This window comes from Ptychodera flava, chromosome 4 (genome assembly GCF_041260155.1).
Source record: "Ptychodera flava strain L36383 chromosome 4, AS_Pfla_20210202, whole genome shotgun sequence".
NCBI classification, from domain to species: Eukaryota; Metazoa; Hemichordata; class Enteropneusta; family Ptychoderidae; genus Ptychodera; species Ptychodera flava.
In genome coordinates this window covers 16284976-16301337 of record NC_091931.1, presented here as the reverse complement: position 1 = coordinate 16301337, position 16362 = coordinate 16284976, and the positions used below count along the sequence as shown (strand labels likewise).

Genomic DNA, 16362 nt, shown 5'->3' with positions numbered 1-16362 from the left:
CCACAATCAACAGCATCTGTTACACAGTCAGCTTGCAGTGGGGATATAAAGCAGCCACATGAGATAACACACACTGAGGTTTTTATGACAAAATTCATATGAAAATTTTATTGTAATTCCAGCAGACTATATTGATATAACAAAGGATAAAACATAACCAGTTACTATCACGGCACACTACTATGGTATTTCTTAGATAAAAAAAGATGCATTTGTGGTTCTCGAAGAAATATGGATGCAAATCAAAAATTAGGCTGGGTTGTTTCGCTGTGACAGACATGAGCTATCAAGGAAGTCCTATAACTAATTCAGACTAGGGCAAAATGTCTGTTGGCATAGACCTCAGAGAGAGCTTTTAGGACACATTCTGTTCAAGTGAATAAGCACTGTCAACAGATTCTATGGCTTCATCATAGTCACAAATACAGATTTGAATATTCCAAAACCTACAACAGTGAAGATACCACATAGGCTATGCTATCTCACTTTGAAAATCACAGTTAGTGGAAAGAACCCCCAAAGAAACATAGCCTCTGTTTGGAATAAACACAAGGTTTGTGTGTTAGGAATAAATAATTGTAAATGTCTAGCTGATTGTTAGGTTAGGGGTCATTATAATCTTTTGAATGTCCTTGTTCAGGGCATTTGTCGAAGCGGGGGGGGGGGGGGGTGTCATGACATACACCATGGGAAATCTACCAGTATCACTGCACATCATTTTTTTGCAGACACCCATAAGGCAACAATAAATGGAAAACTTAACCCAAAAAAACACCATCATGCTTGATATAAATAGCTGGTGTCTGGTATTTATGCTAATATGCTTGCCAAATCAAAGCAAAAATGACCTGAACCTGTTTACATTGAGTGAACATACCAAGTTATTGTTTCTATCAAAGTACCGATAGGTGGGTTTTTGTCACAAAAAAAAACTTTGGTTCCTTTCTTGATGTAAGTCATCAACATGGAGGTGAACAAAGGATTAAGTTTATAATGAAAAATTTACATTTTACCTTTTCTGTCCACTGTAATTTGGTTGAAACCTTATGCTACAGTTGAAATACCTAATCTTCTGTTACAATATTAAAGTGCAAATTATCAAACGTTTTCATTTTTTTTTTTCATTCTGTAAAGGTGTAGATTAAGGCTTTCCATGGCTAAAATGTACGAATAATTTCAAGTTATCAAGAATATCCCGGGATTTGCGCAGAAAGACATTTAAGCATTTTTTCTCATCAAAATTGCATCATTTCAATCATAAAGACTGCATGGAAATTACTCCAAAGTCATGCATATTTATCGAATACAGTACATAGTCAATTTATATGAAATATGAAATAACTTATACCTGGATGTCTCTTGTAAATTGAAAATTATGACAAATTTTACAACATTACAATTATGCAATGATTTACTATTTAGTAGGTAATCTGTACATTCTTTCTGTTTTGTGTCTGATTGTCTGGGTTGTAACAAGTGAGAGTGAAGCTGATAAAATTGTTCAAGGTCTAAATATACCCTCTGGCTCATCATAGTCTGGTGAAAACTGTTGTTGAACTCTCCTTAAAAATAATCTGCTTAAATGTGAGTGGCAGAAAGGTTTGCGATGACAGACTGTTCAGTTTTTTGCTCTGATTCTTTTTGGTAATGTCACCTACGCTTTGTAGAATTACCTGTGTAAAAGTCAATCTTTTCAGTTTGTTGGTTTGCTGGGTGCACGCTCACAGTTGGTGATTTATACATCTGGTGAACTTTGCTGTGGACCCTGTTCAGAGGTGACAAACTGGAATTTCGAGAAAAAAATCTGAAGATATTTTATGTATTAACTTGAAAAAAGTGCTATTGATTTGTTTTTGAAGAAGACTGGCTTCACACCAGCATGGGACAGAGATCCACAGATGCCAAAGAACATGTTCTTTTTACGCTCTGTATCCACCACTTGAGTCCAAATTGATGTAAGGTACTTCTTTGGTTCTGCATATCAAGACACAGGCAAATACCATTCCAATTATCTGCAATAAAGGAGACAAACAGGCAATTGTGAAAATGTAATTATTATTATTATCAGAATAAAAAATGTGTTTGGATACCGTGTGAACACAACCGGTACATAGGGTAATATTCACAATGTTCTCATCTGTCATTTTGAATACAACACTACATAGGTGAGTTAGGTACATCACTTACACTCTGAGCAATCTACATTAAAGCGGTATGTGCCTAAAAAGTGAAAGATTTGCACTTTTGCTCAAAATTTTCCAAAATAAAACTATCAAACATTCTCTAATCAAATCAAGAATAAAAGTCGGGGGTAATTGTGCAAATTTTGGCACTAGAGAAACAAATTACATAACATCTACCAATATTCGAAATTCGATATTGCATCTCTCGAGAAAAATTAAATTTTCACGATTTTTAAAAAATTATGATCATAAATAATTTTCTTACTCAAGGAGCTTTAAAATGAGCCCCACAGGCAGTAGATAAGAAAGGTATTCAAAACTACTGAGATCCAAAGATCTGTCCCAAAGGCACAATCTACCTCAACAATATTGACGTAACTTAAAAGCATGCTAAACTTTCTATTAATTTGCAAATGAAACTATTTTTGGCAAATTCCATTTAATTAGATCTGATAGTCATCTGTTCGATGCTTGTCAGTTGCCTGTAAATCTACATTTATTTTTGAAATATCAGAAATACACATAGTACTGGAAAGAGTCTTGAACTTGAATTCCTCATACTTTTGGAAACTGTATGAGCAAAACAGAGATACTTGACAAACTTCTATTTGGTAAGAAAGGTCTTGTTTGATCAGATGATAAGGAAAATAATGACAGACACAAGCTGTCAGAAAACAGGTAATCACTGAACAGATGATTGCCAACGTCAATAAAAAACTCACCATGACAAAGGCAAACACTGCTCCTGCAATGATGATGTACTTCAGGTTGTCTTCAAGGGTATCAATCAATTTGTAGTAACAGCCCTGAGTATAGCAATGGAATAACATGCATATGAAAATGTGTATGGCTCAACATATAATTATGCCTGCACTGCACATAGCAGTGGCAATTGGACAAGACACCCGTATTGATAAAATCTGAAAATTCTTTTGTATCAGTCTGCCTTGCCCAGACATGTCAAACCACAATTCTGACAGAGCTAAAAGATCACCTCCCTTTTCAAAATCTCCCAACTCTTTACAGAGTTTTCTACACTTGAACTAGTTGGTTAACTATCTAGAATGCTTGAGTTTGAATATATTACATAACGACAGAAAAGCATGTTTTACCTCTGTGTATAGTAAGTCAGGTTTTGTTATATCTCCAGTACAGTTGGTGTCTTTCTTGCAACAACTTGTGGGCACTGAATTAGGATGCTCGCTGTACCATGGTGTTTTCATCCAATCTGTGTAGTTATCTACACCGCAGCATTTCAACTGAACAGAAAGCAAGACATCAACAGTGAAAGTCACATTTAAATTACTGACATAAACCTTTAGAAAACTGTACAAATAAATGAATGTCATGTCTTCCATGTTCTCCAATCATTCAAATGAAAATCAAACATATTTTACTCACTACAAATGGCAATCGCAAAGCTTTAAAATTTGAAATCAGATTGTCAAGGCAAAGTTTGGTAACCATTTACACTTTACAAAAATTCAGAACATACTCAATGTCCTGGCCTAGCAAGCTGACATTGTTTGCAGGCTCTGCTCTGCTCTAGGACACTAATAACAGGATGTAAGTGTACATACAAGGAAGAGCATTGAAGCTGCATTGTAGACGAGGTGCTATGAAACAGCCTAACCATTTTAATCATTTCAGAAGACATCACTTAATTTTGATGCAAACCAGCTTACAAAACACACAAAAAATTGCAACCTTGTCAGGACACATTTACATTCAACACTATTCTGAAATAGTATTATTGGAGCTTAACACTTTCACCCAATGGTTTGGCCTGATCCTATTGTTCCCTACAGCAAAGTTGGACCTTCACATCCGGAAATGGGTTGAAAGGAACAAAGCAGGTGAATAAACCAAAAAGGGACAGATGATGTCCCCATGTCTAGTCTGTCTTACATGTCAGTCAGTCCTATTAGATTTCTACCCTTCATAACCTCTCCAACTTTGTCATTGAAAAATACCAAACATTACTGACCTCTAGCGTGAATGTATAGAAGTTATGAACGTATACTCACGTCTTTCTGCATTGAATCAACTGCATCTTCGTAATTTGGATCTGTATAATTTTGAATAGCAGTGTTCATACCATCTTTAAGACCTGTCCTGATCTGTATTAGAAGGAAAATTTACATCTGTAATAATTATTGGTAATTACAAGTACTGAAAAATAAAATTATGATTACAAATCTAGAAAATTATCATTGAGAGACGGTGATGGATTTTTCATTCTTCGAATACATTGATCAATTTCCCAGTATTATTTACATCTAACATATGGTCCTTCATGATACAGATATTGTCAAGGAAATCAAGGACCTGGTGATTATTAACATTTGGCTTGGTGGTATGACTTACAAGGGCAGAAAATATCTTACTTGATCTTTGTAAACAAATCCAAGGATGGCAGCTGTCACTTCCAGGAGTAATATCAACAGGATAAGTGAGAAAAACTGAAATGAAGAAAACATGGTTCTCTGTTTACTTCTGCAGGGTAGGCATCTCAAAACCGTAATTCATTATTCTCATTCATGCTTGCACAAGAGCCCTGGCCCTTGTTATCACAATAGCACCACGGACTTGATGTCTGTCTCACAAGGTACATAAAAGGTATACCAGTTACACAGGCATCACGTTAGATATGTCAGACATCCACCTCTACCACTACTTCACATAAATAACATTGCTAAGCTCTTTCAAAGTTAAAGAAATGCAGATGGGACAGAAACTGCTTGTCAAAATGAATTTCAAGGGGAATGATAGCTAACCACTTGAGGTGGTATTTCTGTTTGGCCCCTAACTTTCCCTCCTCCATCTGAAAACAATTTCACTGAGACACATTCCTTACCGGACTCGCATTAAATTTGACCTTGTAAAGGTCTAGCTAGGGTCAGAGTTAGTTTAAGGTTAGGATTAATTGAAAACATATCATAGTCTACTGAAAAGAATGCCCCAGTTGGAGTCATCATTTAGGAAGACTCCATGTTTTTCAAGTCTTTCACGGATAAATCTGAGACACTGAAAATCAAAGACTAGCTGCAAATCTGTAAATTTGCAGTAAAGTCATCCTCAATGCGTACACACAGAATCAAAAATGTAATACTTTCTGATTTATTTCCCACAAGTTTACTCTGTTATTTTGATTGTATGAGGATTAATATTTGTCACATAACGTGAAGTTCACCCAAGCACTATGAGCAGTGGACAAAAACAGTCTTTGATGTCTATTGCTGCCATACTTACTGTTCCAAGGAGACATTTGCTTTCCTTGCAGGCACCAATACAACCTATGACTCCAGTGATGAACATGAAAACTGCTGCTCCAAGCAGGATACCGGCTGGGATTAATGTGTAGTAGTCTTTATCTATGTGCTCAAAATTATCGTATGTCTTGAACACTGAAACGCTGACGTAGGTAAGACCAGCTGCTATAGCCTGTGGATAGGTAACATTTATTCAGAATGTGAATTGGTGTGCTTGTACATGAAAGTTTCAAGTATATCAACAAGACTTCTTGGCTGGTAGATGTCACCTCAAGAGGGTAAATCAATACAAAGTGACATTCTGCATGACCATTCTTTGGTTTGAAGACACTCTCAAAATATTCAAAATTTTGTCAAATATTCTGTATAAGTATACGAACAGGTTTTCAAAACTCACAAAATTTACATTTTACAGCTCACATCAGCAACAGGACTCATAAAAGTTGTACGGAATTATGAACAATTTGAACACCTACACTTGCTCAAAATATATCCAAATAGTAGAAGATCAATAACATTTTCTAATGCATAAATAATGAAAATACACAAACCACTTTGTAAAACTTCTAAAACCATGGAACTGCAATTGTGAACCATGTTTTTCTTTCAGACTCAGCTTAATCATCTAGTTTCAATTGTGTCTTATTTTCAGTATTTTCAGGTTCACATTCCACTGAAGTGTATCCTAACAGATAAAACATCTGTATGAGTTGGTTTCGGCCAAAATAATAGCAACTTCCGTAATACGGGACAATCCCCACCCCAGCCTGATTGTGAATCATGGTCACGAAGACATGTGCCAACCTTATGAGGACCTTTGCCTCTGTTGAGGGCCAATTACGATGAGTCACAGTAAAGTGACCCAATCACGTGGGATTCCCTTATCTCAAGGATGAATCATTTCCCTCTCTCTTTAAAAAAGCAAGTTTGCAGTTTGATAACACAAAACTCATCAAATCCATCAACTTAATCCTTAAACAGGGATTAATTAAAAATAACATTATCATGTAGTCTCAATTTTGCATTCTTATTGGCAACAAAGCTTCATAGGATGTCACATTTTTTTTCACTATACTTCGCTTTTTGTCTACGCCAATGCGACATAGCTCTTGTCACTTGTTCAATAGTTCATAAGTCCAAAAAATGTTGGAAATACATAGCATGACATGCATAGCATGAAGGAAGAAACAAAGGCTTATAGTAGGTCTCCTGATGATCGCAACAGTTAGCTTACACTGGTGATTTCAATACAATCTAATCACTTCTTGAACCTTGGACAAGTTGTGGGGAAACAATAGTGTCACATTTTAGTGGACTGCTCTGCAGTTGGGAAGAAATGTCATAACCCTGCCAGAAAGCAAACTGGGGAGTGTAATTATTGGTCAACCACCGAGCCCTTGTCGCGTGTCGTGAGGGTTGAAAAGCAGCTGGACAAACGAGCATAGAATAGACATACAGTGGTGTGAGCATGAAGTAAACTGTTGACACATTCACAAAATAGTGAAGTGTCTTCCATTGGCAAGCTAGTCCTTGCTGTTTGTCAGAATGTTAGGCCTCTCATAACAAACAAGAAAACATGTACAGAGTAATAACCTAGATCCTTGAAGATATTAACACAAAATACGGCAGTTGGGAAGTGTTCCTTGCCCTTACGACACTACAGAAAAGTCTGGAACTTGGAAGCTGTACTATGTGGTTGGTAAGACCATAGACAGTAGTTTCTCTTCTGTCTATAGTAAGGCTGACACAAAAAATTTATGAAGGCATATATATTTGAAATTTCTGCCTAGGGAACTTTGGTGGACGTTTGGAATCCATTACGATGTACCATCGATGTAGCAGCAATAACACTACAGCACACTTCATAATACAGCAGTTATTTCGAAATATATGGGAAAGGAAAACGGAAGTATTTGAAACACATATCGCCCTGCTTGACGATGAAGCCGAGTAAATGTCGAATTATTCGAAGGTTTTGTGATTAATTATTACTGAACGCGATAACAGTAACTTACAATTACGTTCACGATACGCCATGCCAACAGGTAAGCTTCAGTGAGATTCCATGGGCATGCATCTAAGCTCTGAGAGTCTGCTGTCAGATGGCTATATACTGTAATATAGCTAATGGTCCATAGGCAAAGCTTACACTTTTATTTTATTTTGTCATAATGGTGCAGATGTTGTATGGGGGTCATCCCCGGGGGGGTCATCTCATATTACATTTTTATTTCTCTTTTCACATGCACACGATATTAGTATAACAGCCCGCGCCCGCACGTTATGGTGTCTTTGACATGAGCATGATCTGTGATGGTCTTCAAACTGACGGGAGGGACTGCGAGACTCTGCTCCTCCGAAACTCATGAACTAAGGCCTAGACATGATGAAGTACAGTAAAAGTACAAGAAAACATTCAGATTTCAAAATCAAGACGATTGTGAATGACAACGCGTGTATGTTAAGTTTACACCAGCACCACGAACAGACATATTCTTACCAATATTACTAGCTTTCACAGGATGTGTGAAAAATATTAATATGGCGATTTTTACTTTACTAATTACTTACCCAAAATAATATCCCCAGAACAAACATTACACATTTTGCTGTCACAGAACAACCGCCCATTTTTGCTTCTTTACACTTGAATCTTCCTGTAATTCCTTCGTTTATAATATAAAATTCCGACAACTTGCTGAGAGTAGTGAGGAGCGATGTCACCTGGAAGTATGTTCACGTATGACGTGACGACTACGGTACAAACCAGTGTCAACTTTTTTATGTCATCTGATCTGCAGCTCATGTGACTATGACGATACAATTACCCATCATTCTCTGCGATTTGCAAATTTGCCACGGGGATAACTAGTCTGGCCCCTGACCGCCATCTTGTTCAGCCATATTTGCGTGTCGGCTGGTCGTGGCCGTGAAGTTTACAAAAATGGCCATGCTTTCAGCGCGTCTGACATCTGCATTAGCTAGGCAGCTCCCCAGACAAATCCCAAAGGTAACGTATTCAAAACACGGGCTACCTACACAAAATTTATGTAGTTACATTGGAATAGCGGTGCAACCGGCAAAATTACGTGATGCCGGTGTGGACGTGCAATGGCTTCCTTGCCCATGCTTTTATCAAGTTTAATCATATCTTTCACAGCAGAATTTTTCATGTTCTTTACCTCGAAGGCCTAGTTTCATCAAAAGCCATATTTCACTTTTAAGACGTTTGATTTTGCTATATTGCATACAAGAGGGAACTGTTATCGGTTGAAAAACATAAAAAATGTTCATGAATCAGTTCAAAGGTCACTGTCCTGCCGTCGGTACCTGCTACACCTGTCTGCTAACTTCAGCTCGACCGATGCATGTGAAAAAAGTTCTCTCTATGCTTCTTTTTCAGTGTCTTACATTTGATTACTGTTTTGTTATTCACAATTACAGATATGTCGGGGAACCCCTGCTGCAGCTTTTGTCGCAAACAGAAACTTTAACACATCAAGACCAGCTTACCAAGGTTTGTGGACAACCCATTAACACATTATTGTACAGCAGCCCATGTGACCTATTATTATCACATTGAGGTTAACAGTTATGGCTGTAGTTTTAACTACTCTCCCATTAAGGTAGTATGCACCTCGAAAGTGAAAGACTTAAACTTTTGCTCTAACTTTCCTCAAGGGATCTTTCAATTATTCTCTTTCAAAATCAAGAATAAAAATAGGGGGTCACCGTGCAAATGTTGGTACTAGAGAAACAAATTACCCAAGATTTACCTATATTTGAAATTCAAAATGGCTGCCATCCCTGTGTTAACTCTATAGAGAAAAATAAAAATTTTCGAATTTGGAAAATCTAAGCTGGTGAAAAGTTTTCTTTCACCATGAGCTTTAAAATTAACCCCCACATATGGTATATCAGAAGAGAATTGTAAAAGTTTGAGAGTCCGAATGTCTGTCCCCGAGGTGCGTTCTACCTTAAAATGATTGACTGGAATCATACATTTTGTGATTTCCTTTAGTTTATCTAAATGTGTATGTAATCGCAAACGTTTAAAGATGTATTACATGAATAGCACAAACCGCAAATGACGTCATGTTTTTCTCTCATTAATATGCAAAAATAAATATTCGTCTGCATTTCCCCACATAAACGACTACAAAAACCTGCTAGTGTTACAATGGCAACTAAAAATTACACTTATTCGTATGAATTGATGGCTCAGATTACAAGATGCAACAACAGCTGCGCATGCAACGACAAAATTTGTCCGAATTTCAGGCATATTTGTCCAAAAGTCGCGCGCGTGCAGCTATATTTAGTAACAAACCTGGAATCGCGATCAACGCTATTGCGCTCTGCGAGTATCATAGATAAGTTTGCTTATGAGCATATCTGACAACATCTCAACACCTCTTCTTCATTTCTTTTCTATATACTTTGCAAGCATAATATTTGACATGTACATGTTATCAGACAATCTTAAGTTGGTGGTTATTAGTATTTTCACGCTTTATTGATGAGAAAATTAAACATCGTTCAACCTTAAAATATATTCACTCGAATCACAGTGTTAAAGTCATCTCTGGCTGCCTTTAGCGACTTTATTGTCTGCCATTAGTCTGGTATTATATTTGAACATCTAATGAAATTCCCAATGACAAACTGAATCAGTGCCACAACAAATGTAGAGAAATTATCAAGAATTTTATTGAACAATAACTGTAAGAACAATGAAATATAGTCCTATCAATTAACAACTCTATTTAAAGGATTGTGTTAAGTTTTATCTACCATGCTCAGAAAATTTTGTCAAACAAGTCAAAAATTTATATCAAGCAAATTAAATAAAGTCTTCATAACCAGTCTCTCGAGAAGGAAAAATTGTTGATACCAACAATAAAAAACTCATTTTTGCACAGGTTGAATTCAATAGTGCGTATTGGCCTTTAGACAACATTTTATAACGCAAGTCTAGTATCTTGTGTTTTGCTGCAAGGAAATTAGTTTAACATAATTTGAGTGCGCCTCAAGGGCAATATTAACTATTGTATACCACCCAGTCCAGAACTAATGATAAGGCAAGATAAGGATAGGATTTCAAAGGGATTTCTTAAGTTATTGTTAGCAGCCTGATGTTATTTACAAAAATTTATTTTGAATCCAATATGCAAGATTAATAAAGAACAGAAACAAGAAATTACCCTGTGGTAAGACAAGAGCAGAAGCATGAGAGAGAAACTTTTTCAGCATGTCAATAAAATTTCCAAATCCTACATGTGCATGCATATCTTAAAGCCGGACACATAGTTGTTGTAAAGGTTTGCTCAATATTCATAGTGTGATGCTTTCAAATGTTTGCAGGTGGAACAGCAGAAGTATCATCAGTTTTAGAAGAACGCATCCTTGGAGCAAGCACAAAAGCAGATTTAGAAGAAACAGGCCGTGTTATGTCAATAGGAGATGGTATTGCACGTGTTTACGGTCTTAAAAATGTTCAAGCAGAAGAAATGGTAGAATTTTCAAGTGGCCTCAAGGTGAGTGTATACATAATCTTTCCAAACTCGTGTGTGCACGATGTGATTCACCAGATCTTGTAGTAGATTGGATATGTGATCTATGTATTTGAAAGTTTTTCATTTGTCTAAGCCCACAAAGTTCCGCTAAGAATGTTACTGATACTGAATATATTTGTCCTCTACCATTGAAAGTTTTCATCATTTATTGATGGCATTGATAATTAGATTGCTACAGATTCAATGAACACCAAACCCTTTCCATCTGTTCTAATGGTGCAATATATTGTGTAATAGGTGTTCAGTTTAGATTTACTAATTGGTTTGATATCATCATTTAATGTGTTTCCTTTAAACTTCCTATAGGGTATGGCTATGAATTTAGAACCTGACAGTGTTGGTATTGTGGTATTTGGTAATGATAAATTGATCAAAGAAGGAGACATTGTGAAAAGAACTGGTGCTATTGTAGATGTTCCCGTTGGTGAAGAGTTGCTCGGCAGGGTAGTCGATGCTTTGGGAAATACAATTGATGGAAAGGTGAGAAATTGTCTGCTCTCCCAATAGAATGTTGTAAACAGAGGATGCCTCTGCTTGCAGAGAATACATTTCACATGTCTTGGAGATAAAAGTTGATCTCTGGAGTGTTGCAAAGAAAGGAGTCAGAGCTCACAAGTTACTTTCACTAGTAACTTTCTGCAAAGATTTTGTGTCCCTTTTCTCAAATCTGTACTGACTGTCAAAGCGGTTACCAGACAACCGTAATTGCTAAAGCATTCTATTTCTGAACTTCTCAGGGTCCAATCAAATCTGCAGAGCGTCGTCGTGTCGGTCTCAAAGCCCCAGGCATCATTCCTCGTATCTCAGTGAAGGAACCCATGTTGACAGGTATCAAAGCTGTTGACAGTCTTGTGCCTATTGGTCGTGGTCAACGTGAGTTGATCATTGGTGACAGGCAGACAGGGTAAGCAAGTTGTCGTATAGGTAGTTTTATGGCCATCCAATGACTTTGTTGACAGCTATAAGGCTGGTTTTAGACAGCATCTCCAAGAACTCACATTCTTAAAACATAAACCATGCCTGAAGGTGAATGAGGTCCGTCATTTCATGAGACTTTCTATATCAGCCCATTCACTACCATGGATGCTGAAAGTGCCGGATATCGTAATATATGCCATGAGTGCCACAAAATTAGGACGAGATCCTGTACATGTTCATTGGACATAGTATGTTTGGTACAGCAATTTTACAACATTATGGTAGTCATTAAGGGCTGGGTACCATGACTGTGTTGGAGCAAAATGTAATATTCAGATTTTGCAAATTTTGAAATGATGCCAGTTCTCTTTTCAAAGTATCACTATAATTTCCATACCATTCTCACTGCTGTCCTTGTTTGTTTTCACAGTAAAACCGCTGTAGCTATTGATACCATCATCAACCAAAGACGATTCAATGAAGGTGCAAATGAAAAAGCCAAACTCTACTGTATTTATGTTGCTATTGGACAGAAGAGAAGTACAGTCGCACAAATTGTACACAGACTCACACAAGCAGGTATGTTGCTTTACAGAAATCACAATCTTTTCTCATCATAACAGAGGAAATTCTACTTTGTCGCTCTGTACAAGCATTAGATGTTCAGCGTTGCAAATAGTGTGCATAAACTCTTGCATTGAGATTGGTTGAACATATCATACTGTCGTTCAGGTACCACTTCCAGCATAGGAAGCAGACATGTCTTGGCCATTTTGTTAGGAACTTGCACCAGCAAAGGCTTATGAGTTTTCACAAACTCAAATATTTTACATCGTTAACTCTGTCAGTGCATTTAGTGTTCATTGTGATTGAAGTGCATTCTTTCTGTTCTTCACAGATGCTATGAAATACACAATTGTTGTCAGTGCCACAGCGTCTGATGCGGCCCCTCTGCAGTACCTCTCACCATACTCAGGATGTGCCATGGGTGAATACTTCAGAGACAACGGCAAACACGCCCTTATCATCTATGATGATTTGTCAAAACAGGTAAGTCACTGCAACACATTAACTTATTTCATGCTGCTTTGCAGTCTATGAGTAAGTCACTGTCATTGGTTGTCCATCTTGAATATACAAATGCTATTTTAGAAGTACTGAGGTATTGCATATACCTCACCTTTGGTCAAAAAGTTGCCACTGGTAACATTATCATAGTCAGTGTAAAGTTTAGATCATTATCACAAAGTTTCTTCAAGCTGGAAAAAACAATATATTATTAAGCATATGCAAAGTCATAAATGTGACTTCAGATCTAGTGACACTCCTTCAAAACCAAGTGAAGTACAACACGCTGTATTCTATAGTGTGATGGCCCAATATACATGCATGTAGGGAATTGGAGGATTATATTAGTGTTCTGTCAAAAACACATTTTGCATGTCAAAGCAGGATTCCATGTTTGGTGGTTTCTGTCACCAAGCAAGGCCAGTTGAACATGCTAGAGAAACACCATCACCCTGAACCATTGTCAGGCTCTGTCCTCAGTGAGCCTTACACACTGATGCGGGTGATACACTTCTGTATTCAACAGGTGTTGAAATGAAGAAAGTCGAAAATTAAATATCCATGTCAAAATGTTACCCAGAACATGAAAAGTGGCATTTAAAAAATTGTGTTTTCACTCAGTGAATGGGAATACCAAGGGATAAAAGCAGTAACAGCCCTTTTATATGAAAAGCCAGACTGTGTGTAACTTTTGTCATTCCCTGTAATTTTTGAATGCCTCGACACGCACGTGTTGAGTAACTTTTGGAATTGTATCACTTTCTGAGAGAGCTTCATAGACAGTTAAAGGTATACTGTCATCTGTTCCAATTTTGCCACAGTTACGATGGAAAGAGACAATCTAACCAATCACAGATTTTAAGCAGGTGGCCGCTTTTTAAAAACAGCGCTCTCACATGGGCATTTTGAATACCAAGGAACGCCGCTTTGACCATATATGGGCATATTTAGATTACAGGTGACTGTATACCTTTAACAGTGGCCTGGACTCACTACTTTCCCATTGATATCCAAAAAATTGTAACACACGATGTCATTGTCTATCACTGCATTAGGCTGTTGCCTACCGTCAGATGTCTCTGTTGCTGCGTCGTCCACCAGGCCGTGAAGCCTACCCAGGTGATGTGTTCTATCTCCACTCAAGATTACTTGAGCGTGCCGCCAAAATGAATGACGACTTCGGTGGTGGATCCCTGACAGCCTTGCCTGTTATTGAAACTCAGGCCGGTGATGTGTCAGCCTATATTCCAACAAATGTGATCTCAATTACAGATGGACAGGTGAGAGACCGACTCCCCATATTTTCTGCTCGAATACTACAGAGATATTGACAAATCATACACAATTATACACAAACTGTTTCCACCAGTAAGACAAAGCAAAGTACACATGATGTGAACATCACAAAACACTTTCAGTGTAAAAGCTTTGTGTCAGAAGTTTAATGTCTAATATTTAAAGCTGAAATTCAAATCACTGGCATAGCCATAAACAATTGAAATTAGACATATTTACAAGTGGTTACATAACAACCAATTTAGCAAAATTAGCTGAAACCTGACCATAAATATAACCAGAAATCAGTAACTATACAGTATTAATGATAACTTAAATCTCCTGTATCACTGTTTTGTCAATTACAGATTTTCTTAGAGACTGAATTGTTCTACAAGGGTATTCGACCAGCCATCAACGTAGGTCTTTCTGTGAGCCGTGTAGGCTCAGCTGCCCAAACCAAAGCCATGAAACAAGTGAGTACAGTGCACATCTCAGAGGAAAATTCCGATTGTGAAAACTTCTGTATATTTTAGTAATATTCAGGAATGAACCTAACTGAGGGATGTGTATCACTTGTGTATTCAGGTTGCTGGCTCCATGAAGCTTGAATTGGCTCAGTACCGTGAAGTAGCAGCCTTTGCCCAGTTTGGTTCTGACTTGGATGCCGCCACACAGTCCCTCCTCAACAGAGGCGTCAGACTTACAGAATTATTGAAGCAAGGACAATATGGTAAAGTTCAGTTATTCATCAGACACTGACCACTTCAAACAAAACAGTCTTTTGTTGCTAGTCTGCTTCGGGTGTGCTATTAAATTGAATAGTTATTGATTGTCTAGATCATAATTCCCATATAAATGTATCTTTTGTAAACAAGATTTCTGTTCATTCACTGTATGAGCTCAATGTTCTTGAACACCTGTCCATGTGAAAGACACTGGAAAAAAATGTACAATATGAAAAGTGGCAAGTTAAATTTCACCTTTAAAAGCAACTTTTACCGGAAGAATAAATGGTAATCATATCAAACAAACATATTTTTGAAGTGTTCTCTTGCTGTAAGTCCATTCAGAATTTGGCCCATTTCCAACCAATCTTTGATTGCAACAAGTTAAATGGCTGCTCCATAAAAGGTGTAGTTTGGATTTGTCACAAGAGAGTATGCTTTTTTAACACAATAATCTGTTTTTCTACGAGTTGAAGAAAAAGGAAAATATAATGATTAATTTTTGACCATACAGTACATTTTTTCAAAAGAAACCATACTACAAACTAATGTTTTGTCTCAATTTCATTACAGTTCCAATGGACATTGCTGAACAGGTAGCCGTCATCTATGCAGGTGTCCGTGGCCATCTTGATAAAATTGAACCCAACAAGATCACAGCATTCGAGGAGGCATTCCTCAAACACATCCGCAGTAGCCACGCTGATCTCATCGACACCATCCGTAAAGAGGCAATGATCAGCGAATCCACAGAAGCAAAACTGAAAGATATGGTTGTCAAATTCCTTTCCACATTTGAAGCCTAAACAAAAAGAAAATATTTCGTTTGTAATGTATTAAAATAAAAAACCCCTCATTTGCAAAGTTGGTGGGATTTGCGGCATTTGTATGTCACTCACAAGAAAAACTGAAATTTTATGATGTTAGAGTGTTACTGTGTGTTTGAAATGGCTTGTATAAGGACAAAAACTAACACAATGAACTACATCAGCAGATGATGGAAAATGACCACTTTGTCCACAGATATATTATGTAAAGTTAGTTTTTGGATTTTGCCAGGTACAATAAAAATACCCTGTAAATTTAAAAATGGAGTGCTGTTGTGTATTTACTCAAGGGTGAAGCGCTATTTTGCGTTTGTATTTTTATAAGTGAACAAGTTCATGGGCAAGTTGATGTGCTGTTCTGTGTACATGCCAAGGAACAGTGTGCACTCTGGCATTGTCACGTCTATAATGTTGCAGAAATGGACTGATGTGGCAAAACACATACCCCATCCACCACTCCATCACTGAAGAAAATGCTTTCCAATCTACAACTGCCTATACCTGTAAGCCTTTCA

At 37.3% G+C, this 16362-nt stretch overlaps 2 protein-coding genes across 2 annotated transcripts; one reads left to right on the top strand and one right to left on the bottom strand.

The window, feature by feature from the left end:
- Window positions 1-79: 79 nt before the first annotated feature.
- On the bottom strand, window positions 80-8270 carry LOC139131007 (tetraspanin-36-like). Its single transcript, XM_070696905.1, has 7 exons — window positions 8027-8270; window positions 5436-5627; window positions 4571-4645; window positions 4211-4303; window positions 3296-3442; window positions 2906-2989; window positions 80-2012 (listed from the first exon to the last, which is right to left on the bottom strand). Exons 1-7 carry the CDS (start codon window positions 8084-8086, stop codon window positions 1920-1922), a joined length of 744 nt encoding a protein of 247 aa, XP_070553006.1. The 5' UTR covers window positions 8087-8270; the 3' UTR covers window positions 80-1919.
- Window positions 8271-8305: 35 nt separating this feature from the next.
- LOC139131006 (ATP synthase subunit alpha, mitochondrial-like) lies at window positions 8306-16110 on the top strand. The gene is made up of 11 exons (XM_070696904.1): window positions 8306-8465; window positions 8900-8972; window positions 10820-10992; window positions 11338-11511; window positions 11769-11935; window positions 12380-12528; window positions 12848-12999; window positions 14073-14297; window positions 14661-14768; window positions 14881-15025; window positions 15594-16110. The coding sequence occupies exons 1-11, from the start codon at window positions 8400-8402 to the stop codon at window positions 15824-15826; spliced, it is 1665 nt and encodes a 554-aa protein (XP_070553005.1). The 5' UTR covers window positions 8306-8399; the 3' UTR covers window positions 15827-16110.
- The last annotated feature ends 252 nt before the right edge of the window (window positions 16111-16362 follow it).